Genomic DNA, 17,550 nt, shown 5'->3' on the forward strand with positions numbered 1-17,550 from the left:
TCTTATGTATGTATTTTCTTGTTGATTTTCACAGTCAGATCTTTAATGTGTGGGCTGATGGACATGTTATATCACAAACATTACTTACTCTTACTCTGTTGGTGTTTGGGCCGCTTGCTGACCCCTCACCGTCGACACTATCTGCCTCCATTGATGTCGGTCTTGCGCACTTGTCATTCAGTTTTCCGTATTCTCCATCTCAGCACTTCTAAGGTCTTGTTTGATGTTATCCATCTGTCTTCTTATATCACAAACATTGGAATAGGAAAATAAAACACAATACATACCTGTACTTCAATTTTCTTTTATTTAAATGAAAGGTACTCTGTGTAATTTAAAATCTATCAGTGTCAAACATTCACTGCAGGCCTGTGATACTTTCTTCAACCTGCACAGTTTCCTGAAATGTGAAATAGGTAACCCTGGAAGAGAAAAATCCTCACCCCTTTCACACATTCCTTCCACTCCTTCCTGCTTTAACCACGAGAAAATTCCAACACATTACTTTTCTTAGCAAAATTATGTTATAAAAGGTGGGAAACCTGTGTGACAATGGACAGAAAGCGAGTTGTTTGAGATGGAAGTGTATAATTTCAGTGATTGTTTAATTTGAATGTGAATAAAGTACAGTGAAACCTCTCATTAACAGACGTTGAGTGACTGTGCTTGCGGTGTTTTTGCTGTGTTTTCGGTGTTTTGGAGTGGTTTTGGGTGGCATAGTGATTGCACGCACTAAACAACAGGACCAAAAACACCGAAAACACAGCAAAAACACCACAAACACAGCTAATTAACGTCCATTAATGTGAGGTCTCACTGTAATGACAGAAATTTGTCTCAAGTTTCAGTAAGTGGGAAACCAACAGCTTCACAGTGGCTGGTAATTGTCTTCAAGCCCCCCACAGATCTCTCTGGGAAGGTACTTTGTATCATCAGTTTTGTATTGGTGTGAGACTATCTCTATGACACTGGCTAATAGTAGTAGAAGGGGAGGGGAACAGTTGCTGGTTGTCAGCTTTTCCTGTGTGAAAAGGTGTAAGAAATACAACTGAAGTTCATAGTATCTTGGGACCAGTCAAGAGTATGAGTATCAGCCCCTTGAGGGGTTGATGGGTTTTGAAAATAGGTAGCCCTGCTATCCATCTACTGCAATTGTTACGAGTAGGGGAGTAACGTTAAAGAGGAATCATGAATGGGTGATAAAAAGCCTTGTATGTGGACAAAACTCTTCTAGTAGATTCAGGGAAATGCTTGCAGAGGATGGGGAGTTTAGCAAAGTATTCATATATTGGTTCCAATGACATTCTTTTATTTCTCCACACACTTCATAAGGCATCGCCTATCTTCTCCCCTTCCTTCACTGTGGTCATTTTCTTTATTTTCCACTTGCATACATCTTTTCCCATATATTTGCAGCTTTCCACATGCTCCATTCTCTAATGAACACTGAACATCCTTGTGCCCTCTATTCTTGGGTACTACTATAGTCTTACTTTTCTTCTTCAACAACTCTATATCTATTGGTACAGTATATTGATAGATGGGGCAAGTGAAGCTATAAAGGCTTGTAGTATAGATGATGAGTAAGTGAAAATGTGTCAGGGATATGGGGTAAGCTGGTGAAGAGTGTATAGATTACGTGATAATTTGTTCCAAAGAGGGTTGCACCAAAAATGAACTGGATAAGTACATACATACATATACCAAAGGCTTTTTTCCTCTTACATGGGAGGTAGCCAAAAAGACAAAAGCATAGAAACCACTCCCACCTATTCCATCCCCTACATACTCACTCCCCTCCCTCACATCTTGGCACCTCCTGAATGACAGGTCATGCCTGCATCCTGTCCACTGCCCTGGGTCAGAGGCAGTGTCACAAGACACAGCACATCCACAGCAAGGCCACTTCATTAATTTGGCGACCCCCCTCTCCGTCCCCTCATGCAGAAAAGGAGATGGGGAGAAATCCCTTTGGGCTGCGTCAATTTATTTCTCATACATACTCCCTCACCCCCCATCCCCCACCCCATCATGCATCACAGCATCATCCATACACAACCCTTCTCCATTCACCCCTATCTTCTGTCCTCTGTCCTTCCTCAACAGACATTCCTCTCATTCATAATGCCCCTTTTACACCATCCATCCATCTCATCCTAGGATGCCCCCTCATTTTCACTCCTTCCACTTCTGCCCTCCACACCTCTTTTACTAATCTTTCTTCACTCATTCTTTCCATGTGTCCAAACCATCCTAATACTCTTTCATCAACCCTATCTCCCAACTCCCTTTCCACCCCTGTTCTCCTCCTCACCTCCTCATTTCTCACTCTATCCAGCCTAGTAACCACTATCATACTTCTCAGACATTTCATCTCAAACACATTTAAACTCCTCTCTTCCTCTCTTATGTTCCATGTTTTTGCCCTGTAAAGTGCTGTTGGCACAATCACTCCTTCATATAACCTCCTCTTAGCATCCATTCCCAAATGTCTATTTCGCATTACACTTTTTAATCCACCAAGTCATTTACTCGCTTCTCTCAATCTACATTCTACCTCCACACCCACTCCTCCCTTTCCTGCCACATTCGCACCCAAGTATCTAAAATCATGTACTTCCTCCAGTCTCTCTCCTTTAATACTCAGTTCCAGCCTGCTGTCACTCTCTCCCTTTGTACATCTCATCACCTTTCTTTTCCCCACATTCATCTTCAGCTTTCTTCAGTTCTCTTTCATCCAAAACAGAACTGGGTAAGTAATGTAGATAAATTTTCTCATGATTAAAGTAGGAATGAGTAAAAAAAAGATGAGTGAGATGGGAGTTAAACATGTAAGGAGTTCTTACTCCCATATCTAAGCTACTTCACATTGAAGGAAATGGCATATGGCTTGGAACAACAAGTGCATTTTTGTAGCACCTTCAAAAATGTTTTCATCATAAAACCTCCACTATTCATTCATAAATAAATATATTTTCTCTTTTAATACATCAAATGAAGAAAAGGGATGATTAGGAATTAAAAAAGTCATAAAATATACATAGGAAATGGCTATAATCCAACACCACCAATTAAAAAGAAAAAATAGACATAATACTATACATGGGAAAGCACTGATAATTGAATATAAAAGTCTTTTATCACTATCCTTGATGTGGTGAATGAAGTTGAGTTCCTGAGGCTGCATGAAATTCTGATCCATGAATCTCTGGTGTATAAGTCAGAAGCACAATCATTACCCACAAATGTAACAAGCCCATGTACATAATAACAAATACTCGAGCAATAGGATATCTTCTCAAAAAGACACCCAAACGAATAGAGAATTTGTCCAAGGTTGTATAAGCCCTTTTGACTCGCAGAGAAATGCCTCCATCAAAGGGAGACTCAACAAGGAAGCTTGGGACACGATTACGAACTTCTTCTGTGTGGTAGGTAGGGCTGTGGTCTCTATTCAACATTTTCTGTGAATCTTGATACTGTTGCTGGAATGATAGAATGATTAACAGCTAGTGCAAATGGGTACAATATTCCTGATGTAGTTACTTGCAAACGTTTAAGTTACACAGCTAGAGCAAATGGGTACAATATTCCTGATGTAGTTACTTGCAAACATTGAAGTTACACTTTAGTTTTCATGTAACTAATTTTCTAAACTGACTTGCACCTTAATAATGCACAATCCGATTTACAATCTCAAATACTAAGGAGACAAAATTCATTACCTGTAGGCGTTCCATTTGTATTAGTAACGAGTTCTTTTCGGTGGTGATTGCTTCAATAGTAGTTTGCTTATGGACCAAAGATTCTGTTAAGGCATGAAGGCGAGTCTCCAGTTCATTCTGACTGCTGAAAGAACTTTGTTTATGTGCTATCTGCAAGAAAAATAAACAGTATCTACTGTAGTCTTCTTTAGTCCGTAAGTTCTACAATAGGAAAAATATAAATTTTATTTGCTGGTGCACAAAATGCGCTGGGACCAATGATAGGTACCTGCTTGTAGTGATCCTGCAAGAAGACCAAGGAGCTACCTATTTTCAAAACCCATGAACCACACTGAGGTGCTGACATTTACCATTCAGAATGTGCTCAGAATCTCTTTCTATCAACTTTAACTGTATTTCTTACAGCTTTCACATGGCTGGCAAGTGGCAACTGTTCCTCTCCTCCTACTACTTTCAGTCCCCCTCTGATACAACACAGACTAGAGTCCAAAGTTTCTTCATGGAGAGATCTGCGGGAAAGCCCAAGGACCATTGCCAGGCATTATGGGCTGCAGGTTTTCCACTAAGTGAAAGTTGGGGCAACAATCATTAAGATGAGTTTTTGGTGGCCCTACAAGATTGACAGCAAATTGTCCATTTTCAAAGACTGCCAACCTCCTCACCTCTATCAGGAGATACAACCTTGAGGGGCTGGCACTCAGTCTCTGGAGTGAGCCCATAATTTCTCTCTATCGATTTCAACTATATTTCTTGCATCTTTTCATGCATGGAGAGCATCAACTGATGACTGCTACTCTCCCCCTACCACTTTCAGGTGATGCTATAGAAACCATCCTACACTAACATAACACATACACTAATCCAAAGTCTGCTAACTTGTTTGCCCACCAGCTCGACTGCCATTGCTGCATGCCAGGTCTAATGAGTGCCAGGTTATCTGCCTACATTCTCGCCTACCACAGATATCTGTCTTCACATGTCTGCCAGATTGGCTGCCGCCATGACTGCCAGTTTGCCTACCAGGTCTGCCGTCTGCCATCGCTGACTGCCCGGTCTACTGACTGCCTATTCTCTAGCCTACCACAGGTATTAGTGGCCTACCACCACTACTAGATCATTTTGTGAACTAGAGCTGTGAGCGTCCCCACCTTGACCTACTCACACACTCAACAGAGATCACTAGGTCCTGCACCTCAATTTCCGTAAAGTTAGCGACTAGGAACATCAACTGTCAAGTCCATGACGCCCTGGATGGCCTAACATCCCATTAACCACAACCATTCTCAAGTGTCTATCTTTTCAGGAAATTTTGTAACCATGTTCCAATGCCACCGTACGACATGATCTCAGGATGCATTCCAGGGACGAGATCCCCTGAGCAGCTTCCTGAGATGCAACAACTTCTTTGACTTCATCCCGGTGGTAAACGAACCGCCACCTACTGGTACTCCTGTAGTCTGAGGGCCAGCACTACCCCCGCCTTCAAGTTCCGGCCCAGTCGTGAGGACAAATCTCTTGATGACTTCTTGTCGAGGCTACACACGACTTCACTTCCAGCCTCGACTTCCGTGGGAATGTGTTAGGAGTCATCCTCTTCCTTACTCACTCCTCACTTCTCTCCTCACCTTGTCTACCCACAACATTTGATCTCTGCCACTTGACTGCTGCCAGCTGCCACTTTATCTGCTAGATCATCTCCCACCACTGTCTGCCAACTGCCAGTTGAATGCCTACACTCTTGTTTATCATGGGTATCTGCCGTCACTGTCTGCCCAGCCATCTGCTGCCATTGTCTGCTAGATCTCCCTCCTGCCACTGTGACTGCCAGTTTGCCTACCAGGTCTGCTGTCACTGTCCGCCAGTTTGCCTACCAGGTCTGCCATCTGCCAGTTCACCTGCCCACCAACTCAACTGCCATCACTGACTGCCAGGTTATCTGCCTACATTCTCGCCTACCACAGGTATCTGCCATCACTGTCTGCTACCGTGACTGCCAGTTTGCCTACCAGGTCTGCCAGCTCGTCTGTTGTCGCTGACTGTCAGGTTGTCTGCTGACTGCCGATTTGACTCCCCACACTCGTGACTGCCACAGGTATCTGCCATCACTGTCTGCCAGGTCATCTGTTGATCACCTGCCAGTTCGCCTACCAGGTCTGCCATCTGCCATCGCTGACTGCCAGGTCTGCCGACAACCTAACACCCACTAACCACGACCATTCTCAAGTGTCTATCTTTTCAGGGAGATGTAACCACGCTCCAATGCCACCGTACGATGTCATCCATGATATACAGGAGAACTTCGGTCTCGCGGGGGTAGCCGAGCACCCTGAGGCTTGCATCCTGTGGCAATCAGACTGCGACATGCTACTATCCCTGCAGTCTCATGGCCAGCACTACTCTGCCTTCAAGTTCCAGGCCAGTTGTGAGGATAACTCCCTTGATGATTTCTCGTTAAGGCTCCACATGACTTCGCTTCCAGCCTCAACTTCCGTGGGGGCGTATTTTAGTCTGGTGGTCTATGTCTATGTTGGGCCATCAAATGTTAGGCTAAAAGTCTGCCCATGTTTGGGTAGCCAGTTAGGCTAGTTGAAGGCAAACTCTGGTGGAGATAGAGTTGGGTTTAACCATGAAAAGCTAGATTAACAATGAAATGTCAGGCACCAGTGGGGTGGGGGAGGAATGAGATGGGAGGTGATGACTGTGTTTCAAGTTGATCCCCCAGCGATCTACTTGAGGGGATCAGGGGGGGGGGAGGAGGCAAGAAAGCAAGAAGCAGCTAACTAGCTCGCGTATGATTCTCTGCATCTTTGGCATCTGTTCAGCTCCTTATATACACGGGCAGGTCATGACCTGTGCTCCTAATTGCCGTGAGGTCAAGTGTGCTGTAAGTCAAAAGCAAAACATTCTGACACCGGTGACTCACGAAGACAGAGGGTAGGTGTTCCTCAATGAACCAGTGTTCTGTCACGTACTGGCTGAGGTAGTCATTGCTGAGGCTGGTGACCTGCACGTGTCTCCTGAAGGAGGCTCTGTGTGATGATCATGCGGCAGACCCCAGGGCTGGTTAGTTATCCCAGGGCCCCACAAGCAAGTCCCTCAAGGAGGCTTTGTTCCATTTGTGAGCCTCAAGGAAGCTCCAGGTCGCGTTGCAGCTGGGCAAATGCGAGTGTGTCCCATGGGTCCACTTGGGGGTCAGAAGGTTCTGAGACACCAAGAAGAGGTGAGGTGAAGGGCTGAGGACTGGTGAGGAGGTGAGGACCGGTCGTGATGACTACTCCTAACAGTATACATCATCATCACTATTAATTACAATGAATGGGAATGAATTTTATACCTTTGTTTTTTGGCTAACTCCCTTGTAAAGAGGAAAAAAACATTGATATATGTATTATTATTACCATCATTATGGATTTGGAACAGGCTTATGACAGGAGTGTGTTGTGTTGCTGTGGCTATTCGGTATGTGCGTGGGTGGGGTGGTGTGGGAGGGGGGTGTTTGGAAGGTGGGTGTGGGGGTGGTGGTCAATGGACTGGAGGTGGTTGGGGAGTGTGGAGAGGGGTGGGAGATGGTCCGGCTGTTGTTTGCTGATGATGCTACACTTGTGGCAGGATCAAAGGAGGAATTGAGGAGGTTGGTGGCAGAACTTGGGAAGGTGTGCAAAAGGAGGGGGTTGAAGGTAAATGTGAATAAAATTAAGGTGATGACAGCAAATTGGAAGTGAGAACTAAGGGAGAGAAGCTGGAGGAAGTGGATAGCTCTAGATACTTGGGGGCACATGTGGTGGGAAAGGGAGGAGTGGAGGTGGAGGTAGCATGTAGACTGAGAGAAGCAAATAAATGTGTAATGAGAAACAAGACATTTAGGAATGGATGGGGTGATTGTACTGACAGCATTGTATGGGGCAGAAACAAGGAACACAGGAGAGGAAGAGTTTAAATGTGTTTAAGATGAAATGTCTGAGAAGTATGGTAGGGGTTACTAGGCTGGATAGAGTGAGAAACAAGGAGAGGAGGAGAGCGGGAGTGGAAAAGGAGTATGGAGATCGGGTTGAAGAAAGAGTACTGGGATGGTTTGGACACATGAAAAGAATGAGTGAAGAAAGATTAGTAAAAGAAGCGTGGAAGGCAGAGGTGGATGGAGTGAATAGGAGGGGGCAACCGAAGATGAGATGGATGGATGGATGGATGGGGTAAAGGACATGTTGAGACAGAGGAGGATGTCTGTTGAGGAAGGAAGGGAGAAGACATAAGATAGGGGTTAGTGGAGAACAGTCGAACATGGATGATGCTGTGACGCATGGAAGGGAGTGGATGGTGGATGGGGGGTTAGGGAGTGAATGATATTTTGATGCACCTCAAAGGGATTCCTCCCCATCTTCTCTTTTTCTGCAAGAGGGGACAGAAAGGGGAGGTCGCTGATTAAATGAAATGGCCTTACTATGGATGTGCTGTGTCTTGCTGCACTGTTTCTGACCTAGGGCAACGGGTGAGATGCAGGGATGACCTGTCATCCAGGAGGAGCCAAGAAAAGAGGGATGGAGGGAGAGGTGGTGAATGGGAGTGGAATAGGTGAGGATGAAATGGGTGGGAGTGGAAATGTGCCTTTTGACTTTGGCTACCTCCCTTGTAAGGGGTGTATGTGTATTTTTATCATCATTATTATTATTCTTTTTTTAGGACTGCAAAAATCCTATTATAGTTATATCACCAAATGGGCACAGAATGCAGAATTGCCATTGGTACATGGCTAAGGGAGTCTGAGGTGATTTGTACTGAGTAATAGTCTACCAAACAAAGACATTATTGTGTTGGTGGCAATGCTTTCATCTTAATTTACCAGGTAAATTAAGATGAGAGGGAAACAATGGGTGATGGATTCACCATGGTCTTGGATCACGTGTTGGACTCATGATCAACACCTGCTTCCCTCCCAGAAGAGAGCTCAGAACTCATATATGACCGATCTATGGGTAATGCTGTGACCTTACATGCACACACACCCAACTCCCTGCCCATGAGAGTTGGAATAACATCCTGCATTGCAGCGATACTGAAATTATTTCAGCCCTGGGCAGGATTTGAACCCAGAGCGCAGTAGTGGCAGCCAGGAACTCTACCAATTGCACAATGAGTTAGATGGGAGTGGATGTATGCCTTGGTTGGCTACCTCCTTTATAAGGAGGAAGAGGCACTTGGTATATATATACAGGAATACCTCACTACACAACTGAGTTGTGTTCCCAGCTGACAGGTTGCAATGCGAAAATTCGTATATCAAGGTGGGTTTGACATGTAAATAGGGGGCTGTGTTCATGGACCCTGTCAACCCCCCCCCCTCAATTTTTGCCTCCTCATGGGGACTTTCACATACACCCAACATTTGCTTTACCTACTTTATAGCACTCGGTCGTATTGTGGGGGTATTTCTGTATAGTAAATAAAAGTCTGCACTATTATCAAATAACATTTCCATCAACAGTATCACAAGAAAGTTATTGTCTTTACCTGTTTTCTAAGTCTTTCAATTTCATCATCTCTCTGTTGTAGTCTTGTTGCTATATTTACTTTATGTCTTGTAATTTCTTCATGTGCACACCTTAACTCCTGAAAAATATGACATAAAACAACTCAGGACCAAGCATAGATTAATCAAATGACTGTACAGGTAGGTATGGGAAGGCTAGTGGGATATATATCCCCGTTTTAGTGTGTTGGGGTTATATTTGTATTTTAGCTCACCTTTTTGTAAATTAGGGTTTTTTCTTAATTATTTTTAATGGTGGGCATTTTAACTTTCTCCACCACTTGTTGTTTTGGGGTTTTAATGTCTAAACAAGTGATTTTATGCTATGGAAATAAATTTTAGGTAAATTTCAAAATTGTGTAAATAAATGATATAGTAACAGAATTCTTTATGAGCCAATCTTTTGCATACCGAGAATAAAAAACCTAAAATTCTAAAGATATTTTGCAAACGTCTGTGGAAATGGAAATATATAACCCAAAGAATTCGGTTTATGGAAAGCCATTAAATAATATAAGAAATATTGTCTCAAGATTCATTGACTAAAAACTAATTGCCAATAATAGTTCTCATGTAGTGAAGAATGACATGTTCCAAGTCTTTGGTGTGGTATGAGACATATGGTGTCTGTTACCAGGCCAATTATGTGTTGGCACTACCTTCCTCATAAGAAGTAAGAAGCCTTTGGTATATAGATAGTGTATAGATGATGTTGTGTATAGATGATGCTGTGATGCATGAGAGGGAGTGGGTGGAGGATGGAGGGTGAGGAAGTATGTATGTGAAGAAATTTGACTCAGCCCGAGGGGGTTTCTCTCCGTCTTCTCCTTTTCTGCATGAGAGGATGGAGAGGGGGGTCGCCGAATTTATGAAGCGGCCTTGCTGTGGATGTGCTGTGTCTTGCGACACTGCTTCTGACCCAGGGCAGTGGACAGGATACAGGGATGACCCGTCATCCAGGAGGTGCCAAGATGAGAGGGAGGGAGAAGGGTGGAGGGGAGTGGAGTATGTAGGGGATGGAATGGGTGGGAGTGGTTTCTATGCCTTTTTCTTTTTGGCTACCCCCCGTCTGAGGGGGAAAAAGCCTTTGGTATATATATGTATGTATGTATATAGATAGTGTTGGGTGGTGACCTCCTGAACTGGGTGGATTGGTGGAGTTTGTACGAGTCTTAGAATTAAGGTTAATATTGGTACCACTTGAATCTCTCTTCTTCTCAACACTAGTGCTGCAAATAACTTTTTCTTTTTATCTCATACCTCTCTGGCTTGCCTCCATTCTGTTTCGGCTTCAAGCCTGAGTTTCTTTTCTTGTCCCAACTCTTCTTCTTTAGAACCTAAATTCTGAGCAGCAATTCTGGCTTCCTCTTGGGCCATCGCCTCCATATCCGACAATTCAGCCCTTAACTGTTGAACGTGTGAAGCTGATTGGTCAAGCTCTTCATGGATCAAATCTCGCTCTTGTCTGTAAAGGAGAGTATAAGTGATTTATGAATATAATCCCTAAACCAGATGAGAACATCACTTCAATTATGTAATCCTTTCATCATTTGCAATCATTCACAGCTTTAACATACATACATACATATACCCAAGGCTTTTCCCCCCTTATACAGGAGGTAACCAAAAAACAAAGGCATAGAAACCACTCCCACCCATTCCATTCCCTACATACTTCACTCCCCTCCCTCTTATCTTGGCACCTCCTGGATGACGGATCATCCCTGCATCTCACCCACTGCCCTGGGTTCAGAAGCAGTGTCACAAGACACAGCTCATCCACAGCAAGGCCACTTCATTAAATCAGTGACCCCCCTCTCCGTCCCCTCATGCAGAAAAGGAGAAGACCGGGAGAAATCCCTTCGGGCTACGTCAAATTATTTCTCACACATACTACCTCACCCCCCATCCCCCACCCATTCCACCTCATGCATCACAGCATCATCCATACACAACCATTCTCCATTCACCCCTATCTTCTGTCCTCTCCCATCCTTCCTCAACAGGATGGGTGGGAGAGGACCAGATGAGAACATCAATTATGTAATCCTTTCATCATTCGCAATCATTCATAGCTTCAAAAATTCAAATAAATGGTTGACTTTTCACTACCCCATATTCATGACATACTTTACCTAAGCTGATCTAATTCTGCAATGTGTATTTCCTCCCTCCCTGCTTCCATGTCTTCATTAGTTCCCTCCTTCAGAGAGGCAATGAGCTTCTCTTTACTCTGAAGAATGCGACTAGCCTTAGCCTTGTACTCAAGTAGATCATCACGAGCAGCTGTCAGGTCCGTCTTCAGGGTGATCATCTATACAAAGTAGTTGTGAAATATATATATATATATATATAAAAGATATATTCAAAACTTAATAAATGATGATGATGATATGGTTAACATCACAAACTTCCCCCTATAGGAAGGCTACAACAGTGCCCCTCACAGAGGACTTTGTAATGTGGAATTTAATGAACCATGCCCTTGGTTCAACTTCACTGGTGGCAGGGTTCAAACCACCATCCCCTCGACCTTTGCCGCAAGTAACAAAGCCCTAACTCACTCAGCCAGCGCTCTTCCTTAATAAATAACAATAATAATTGTTGCCCCAATTGGGAAACACACAGCCTCACATCAGCTGGCACCAGTTCCCGAGTCTACCCACAAATATCTCTATCAAGAAATTTTAGACTGTTTCTATGTTATTGCCTGAAAGTAGAAGAAGAGGACCAGTTGCCAGCTGTCAGCTCTCCATGTGTCAAAAGGTGTAAGAAAGGACTACCAAGAAAAAAATCACCCTAACATAGATGCTGGCTGGCTGAGCGGGTTAGAGCATCACTACTTGTGGCAGAGGTGATGGCAGTTCAAACCCTACTGCCAGCAAATTGAACCAAAGGTATGGTTAATTTAATTCCATACTACAAAGTCTTCAGTAAGGGGCACTGTCCTAGCCTCCTGATAGGGGGGAGTTTGAGACATTAAACAGAATCATCATCTTCATCACATGTTGAACTATTTAATGCTCTCAAATGTCAATCAAAAGTGTATACTGGAACAAAATTTGCTACCAAATAGGGAAAAATATTTTATACATAGGTTACACAGGTTCAAAGCAGCACCAATGCTTCAAACTTGGCAGTTTTAACTGCCTCTGAGGGTAGATATCTACTAATTGGGTACATTGAAAGAGGTTCAAGGCTCAAGGCTACAAATTCAAAGTAAGTTTACATAAATGCCTTACCTGGGTTGATATCTGGCTTGATTTCCGTTTTTCATCGTCGAGTTTCTTCTGCAAGTCAGCCACTGAATTCAAAAACCCTTTCTGTTCTTCCTCTGTTTGTGATATTCTGCAGATGAGAATTTAAAGCTACAGTTCTCATAAATGCTTGCATGTAAAATGTAGAAGTAAACTGACAGTAACGATAAACAATGAAAAACTATATGTATAATGGGCTCAAAGAGAGTACTGTACATAATGATATGTCATTAAATGGTAACACTTTTCTGATTAAAGCAACCATTATATTTTCCTCAGCTTAAAAGTTTTGTAGATCACAGCTTCCAACAGCTACTGTGACTCTACTATAAACATTTCAAGGTTACATGAAATATATCTTTTTTTTTTCATCTTTAAAAGCTATGAGAGCAACAATTTAGAATCACAAAAGAAAACTGATATGAGAAAGAGTAAATGGAGTGACTGATGAATTACCTAAAACATACAAGACATAATAAAAACTTCAAATAATCCATGGATAAAAAATGAAATGTTTAATCCAAGCTACAATTAGAAAAAGATTCTACTTTAGTGATACAATAAACATCCAAACCTTCCAGCTAGTTCAGCTCGTGTAGCAGCATGATCTCTCTTCTCACAATCGAGTGCATTCTGTACATCAGCTAGGTAGTCCTGAGCTGACTGGAGAGCCTGACTTTGTAGGCCACTGCTCTCGTGCACTCCAACAAGCAACCTAAGTATAAGAGTTGAAAGAAAGAAAAAGAAGAAGAATTTTTTTTATATATGTATATATATACCCCACACACACACACACACATGAGGTGCAGGCCACAGTAAGGTCATAAAAGCCCTTTACAAAAACCCAAGAAAAAATCAATTAAAGTTTTCGACAAGATATTCATAAACCATATGAATTTCATCTAATTTACACCACTTTAAACAGTATCTATCTCTCTAACATTTATCCCAAAATTATTTCATCATTTTGTCTTCTGCCTTTGGTGTAGCATAAAACATTGATGGTGTATAAAGCGGAAAACTCACTGCTGTTTCAGGGTTCACAAGACAATAAGAAAATATGCAGAAGGGCATATACAACCTAATATTGGATAGAGTAAGATACAAAGAAAATGCATAACTGCTAACTCTGATCTTGGCAAGGTGGTGCTTATGACCTTACTATAACATGTGCCTCATATATATTATCAAATATCCAGACTATTAAAAGTGTATACACTGTGTATCCACAAAGTCCTTTCTCTTATGTTATACACTGTGTATCCACAGCGGGCTCCTTTCTCTTATGATGGCAAAGTCAAAATACACATTCCACATCAGGAAAAAATAAAAACTTATTCAACTATCCTTCCCATCACAGCATCTTAGGGATGGATCACCCTGTTTCCTGCCACACTACTTGTGTATTTTGCATGTATATGCTTTGGAACAGATGGATTATAAGGGACTGGGTAAGTACTGGTTTATGAGAGTAGTAAGTGACATTATCCCTCATTATAAACATTTACAGAGATAGCCTATTGGTTTTCAAACCCACTTACAGAACTGATTAAGTAAAAGGATTACCTTTCTTTTTCATCATTAAGTTCATCAATCACAGTTTTTTTGCCAGCTATTTCCTGGTCAGCTTCTTGGAGTCGGACATGAAGAACAGCTAATTGGGTGTCCTTTGCATGAAGTGCTTCCTAAAGGAGAAAACAAAAACAATACAGACTTCAATTACATCATCCAATACTTCCTTTATCTCATTTTCAGTCTTCCATTTACATTCACTCCATCCACTTCTGCTTTCCATACTATCTTTCCTAGTCTTTCCTCATTCATTCTGTAAGCCCAAATCAGCTATGTACTCCACCTTGTTACAACTTCCTTGAGTTATAAGATATACAGTTCGTTAATCTATACATGAATATGAATGTCTACCTCAATTTCACATTGTACATGGATTGGAAAAGGCTTATGACAGGGTAGACAGGAAGGCACTGTGGGGGAAAGCTGTTAAGGATAGTCAAGAGTTTTTACGAGAGTAGTTGAGCCTGTGTTAGAATGGGGAATGAGAGAGCGAGTGGTACAAGGTAAAGGTGGGACTGCATCAGAGATGTGTCATGTCACCATAGGTCTTCAATGTGTACATGGATGGGGCAGTGCAGGAGGTAAAGGTGAGAGTAATGGGCAAGGTACTAGAGATGGTTAAAGAAAATGGGAGGTGAGCCAGTTGTTGTTTGCTGATGACACTGTGCTTGTGGGAAGATCAAAGGAAGGATTGAGGGAGTTAGTCAGAGTTTGGGAAGGTATGTGATAGGAGAAAGTTGATGGTAAATGTGGGTAAAAGTAAGGTGATGAGATTTACAAGGGTAGAGGGTGGCAAAGAGTTGGAAGTCTAAAAGGAGAGAGGAAATGGATAGCTTTAGGTATTTGGGGTCACATGTGGTAGGAAAGGGAGGAGTGGAGGTGGAGGTAAACTGTAGATTGAGAGGAAGTAAATGCCTTGTGGGATTAAAAAGTGTTATGAGAAATAGGTTACTGGGAATGGATGCAAAGAGGAGATTGTATGAAGGAGTGATTGTGCCGACAGCATTGCATGGAGCAGAGACTTGGAATTTAAGAGAGGCAGAAAAGTTTAAATGTGATTGAGATGAAATGTCTGAGAAGTACATACATATACCAATGGCTTTTTCCCCCTTACAAGGGAGGTAGCCAAAGTCAAACACATAAATCCATTCCCACCCATTTCATCACCACAGACTCCACTCCCATTCACCACCCCTCCCTCCCTCTTTTCTTAGTTCCTTCTGGATGACTGGTCACCCTGTATCTCGCCCACTGCCCCTTGGTCAGGAGCAATGTAGCAAAACACAGCACATCCACAGCAAGGCCACTTCATTAAACCGGCGACATCCCTCTCTGTCCCGTCATGCAGAAAAAGAGAAGGCAGGAAGAAATCCTTTTGGGCAGCATCAAAATATCATTCACACATATTCCCTCACCCCCCCATCCCCACCCACTCCCTTCCATGCATCATAACATTGTCCATACACAACTACTCTCCATTCACCTCTATATTCTGTCTTCTCCCTTTGTTCCTCAACATTCCCCTCTTTCCCAATGTCCCTTTTACCCCATACATCCATCTCATCTTTGGTCAATCCCTCATATTCACTCCCCACACCTTTGCCTTCCACACCTCTTTTACTAATCTTTCCTCACTCACTTTTTCCATGTGTCCAAACCATCCCAATAGTTTTTCATCAACCCTATCTCTCAACTTCTTCTTTTCCACCCCCACTCTCTTCCTCACCTCTGAGAAATATGGTCAGGGTTACTTGGTTGGACAGGGTGAGATATGAGGAGGTGAGGAGGAAAGTGGGACTGGAAAAGGAGATGGCAGATAGAGCTGATGAAAGATTATTGAGATGGTTTGGACATGTGGAAAGAATTAATGATGAAAGATTGGTAAATGAGGTGTGGAAGGCAGAGGTGAGGGGAGTGAACTTGCAGGGATGACCAAGGATGAGATGAATGGATGGGGTGAAGGGGGTGCTGAGGAAGAGGAGAATGTCTGCTGAGCAAGGAAGGGAGGAGGTAGGAGATAGGGATGAGTGGAGAATGACTGTGTATGGATGATAATGTTATGCAAGGAAGGGAAGGATGGAGGATGGAGAGTAAGAGGTGCTTATGTGTGAATGATATTTTGATGTAGCCCAAAGGGATCTCTCCCCATCTTCTCTTTTTCTGCATGAGAGGACAGAGAGGGGGGTCATTGATAAAGTGAAATGGCCTTGCCATGGATGTACTATGTCTTCCTGTATTGTGTTTGACTTAGGGCAGTTGATGGATGCATGGATGACCTGTCATCCATGAGCTGAGATTGGAGGGGTGGTGAAGGGTGGGAATAGGTACGTGCCTATGACTTGGATACCTCCCTTGTAAGGAGGTAAAAGCTGTATGTAGATAAACAAGCATGAATGCATTAACACAATGACTATTAGATCTTCTTCCAGTCAGTTTATGTAAAATGTATATGTAATTGTAAAAGGGGCATTGTGAAAGTGGGTAATGTCTGTTGAGGAAGGATGGGAGAGGACAGATGATAGGGGTGAATGGAAAATGGTTGTGTATGGATGATGCTGTGATACATGAAAGGGAGTGGGTGGGGGATGGGGGGTGAGGGAGTATGTATGAAAAATAAATTGACACAGCCCGAAGGGATTTCTCCCTGTCTTTTCCATTTCTGCATGAGGGGACAGAGAGGGGGGTTGCCAATTTAATGAAGCAGCCTTGCTGTGTCTTGTGACATTGCTTCTGACCCAGGGCAGTGGGCGAGATGCAAGGATGACCTGTCATCCAGGAGGAGCCAAGATAAGAGGGAGGTAGGGGGGTGAATGGGAGTGGAGTATGTTGGGATGGAATGGGTGGAAGTGGATTTTATGCCTTTGTTTTTTGGCTACTTCCCTTGTAAGGGGGAAAAGCCTTTGGTATATGTATGTACATATATGTAGTAGTTATTGTTACCTGGAGGTCCATTTCTCTTTGCTGAAGTTCTCTTATAAGTCTATCTGAACTAATTTGGTGTGAAGTAACCTGGTGTTTAAAATACTGTGCCTCTGGAAAAGACAATAAAATCAATGGTAATAATTTCCCCCATCAATGCTAACCAAATAAAATTCAATAACCAATGATCTTTCAAGCTCATTCTTTGTTCAATATATAATTTCTTAGTGAGTTGCACCTTTTTCGGCTTCCTTGGCCCGTCTAAGAACTTGCGCCATTTCCTGCGTTAAACTAGCTACTTCTTTACGCAACATTACAGTTTCACTTTCCAAAGACCCGCTCATAAGAGAAGTATGTCCTGTATTGCTGCTACCGTTGCTGCTCATCTCGGCACTGGTTGGGGGAGTGATACTTATATCTACTGGTGTTTCAACGGTGACGTAAGCATCTGTGTTTGTAGAACTGCCACTTGCTGATCCAATGCTTCCTGTTTCTGTGCAAAAAGTTGAAAGATTTATGTAAATCAATCTACAAATGAAAATAATCTATAACA

At 42.8% G+C, this 17,550-nt stretch overlaps 1 protein-coding gene across 6 annotated transcripts in view; it reads right to left on the reverse strand.

Annotated features, from left to right (window-relative positions):
* Positions 1-288: 288 nt before the first annotated feature.
* The window catches only part of Golgin84 (golgin A5), a 29,147-nt gene continuing 11,885 nt past the window's right edge, over positions 289-17,550 (reverse strand). For 5 of the 6 annotated variants that reach the window (XM_076204064.1, XM_076204065.1, XM_076204062.1 and 2 more), the window contains 10 exons: positions 17,236-17,490; positions 17,019-17,110; positions 14,073-14,191; positions 13,081-13,221; positions 12,492-12,597; positions 11,385-11,563; positions 10,510-10,714; positions 9,231-9,329; positions 3,726-3,875; positions 289-3,485 (listed from right to left, as the gene is read on the reverse strand). In XM_076204064.1, coding sequence (XP_076060179.1) covers positions 3,144-3,485; positions 3,726-3,875; positions 9,231-9,329; positions 10,510-10,714; positions 11,385-11,563; positions 12,492-12,597; positions 13,081-13,221; positions 14,073-14,191; positions 17,019-17,110; positions 17,236-17,490 — 1,688 coding nt within the window. In that variant the 3' untranslated portion in view covers positions 289-3,143. The remainder of the gene's footprint in view (positions 3,486-3,725; positions 3,876-9,230; positions 9,330-10,509; positions 10,715-11,384; positions 11,564-12,491; positions 12,598-13,080; positions 13,222-14,072; positions 14,192-17,018; positions 17,111-17,235; positions 17,491-17,550) is intronic. The other variant, XM_076204063.1, reaches the window with a different exon arrangement.

This window comes from Oratosquilla oratoria, chromosome 20, assembly GCF_046742065.1.
Source record: "Oratosquilla oratoria isolate Oo_2021 chromosome 20, ASM4674206v1, whole genome shotgun sequence".
NCBI classification, from domain to species: Eukaryota; Metazoa; Arthropoda; class Malacostraca; order Stomatopoda; family Squillidae; genus Oratosquilla; species Oratosquilla oratoria.